The sequence below is a fragment of the Trypanosoma cruzi genome, genomic scaffold (assembly GCF_000209065.1).
Source record: "Trypanosoma cruzi strain CL Brener 1047053517091 genomic scaffold, whole genome shotgun sequence".
NCBI classification, from domain to species: Eukaryota; Euglenozoa; class Kinetoplastea; order Trypanosomatida; family Trypanosomatidae; genus Trypanosoma; species Trypanosoma cruzi.
Genome location: NW_001849308.1, coordinates 17073 through 17986, shown reverse-complemented (window position 1 = coordinate 17986; position 914 = coordinate 17073). Strand labels below are relative to the sequence as shown.

At 55.4% G+C, this 914-nt stretch overlaps 1 protein-coding gene across 1 annotated transcript, besides 1 other annotated feature; it reads left to right on the top strand.

Moving 5' to 3' along the window:
- Positions 1-914: a sequence feature (areas not merged during assembly with more than two copies in the genome that could not be assigned to a particular haplotype).
- Positions 166-914, top strand: Tc00.1047053503393.10 (amino acid permease, putative; the record flags this gene model as incomplete). The annotated part of the gene is made up of 1 exon (XM_797047.1): positions 166-914. A coding segment is annotated over one exon (749 nt), but the record flags the coding sequence as incomplete, so codon positions are not given.

Genomic DNA, 914 nt, shown 5'->3' with positions numbered 1-914 from the left:
TTGCCGGTGCGCATTTGCCGGTTGTGTATTTTGTTGTCTGCTCCTCCACTCGTTGACTCCATCACTTGTCTCTCTTTTCTCTTCTCTTTTTCCCATCCTCATGTACACGTGCCCTGCGTCACCCGACGCGTAGGGTAAAAACACCTCGACATCCACACACAAAAAATGACCAATGCACCCATCGTGGAACAAATTGACGATCCACTGAACGACGGTGTGGAGCTTGTCGAGGACCTTCAGGGCCAAGCAGGGCTTCCCACGGGTGACCGAATGGATGTCGCCAAGATCCGCATTGAGAAACTGAACCAGGAGCGTCAGGAGCGCGTTGCCCGGCGGCGAGACCCACAGAGCTGCCTCAAGCGGGGGCTGCATCGCATCATACCCTACGGCGGCATCATCTCCTCCGGATGCAACCTCGCCAGCTCATCGCTGGGCGCCGGAATACTTGCGCTGCCGTATGCCTTCAACACGTCCGGGCTGGCGATGGCGCTGGTGTACCTTGTGGTGGTGGGTCTGCTGACCATCTACTCCTTCACCCTTCTGGGCATCGCCGGGAAGCGGACGGGGCTGCGGAACTACGAGCAGGTCACGAGGGCTCTTCTTGGGAAGGGTGCGGACTACTTTTTGGCCTTCCTGCTTTGGCTTCTGAGTTTTGGTGCGGAAGTGTCTTACGTGATCTCCATGGGCGATGTTGTTGAGGCATTTGTTCAGAATTCCTCGAGCAGCTCAGAATATCTCAAATCCTCCTCTGGCCGCAGGTTACTCACGAGCATGGTGTGGCTTGTTGCCATGCTGCCGCTGTGCCTACCGAAGGAGATCAACTCTCTGCGCCATATCTCAATTATTGCTGTAATGTTCATCGTCTTCTTTGTGATCTGCGTGATCATCCATTCCGTACGCAACAGTATCACCCA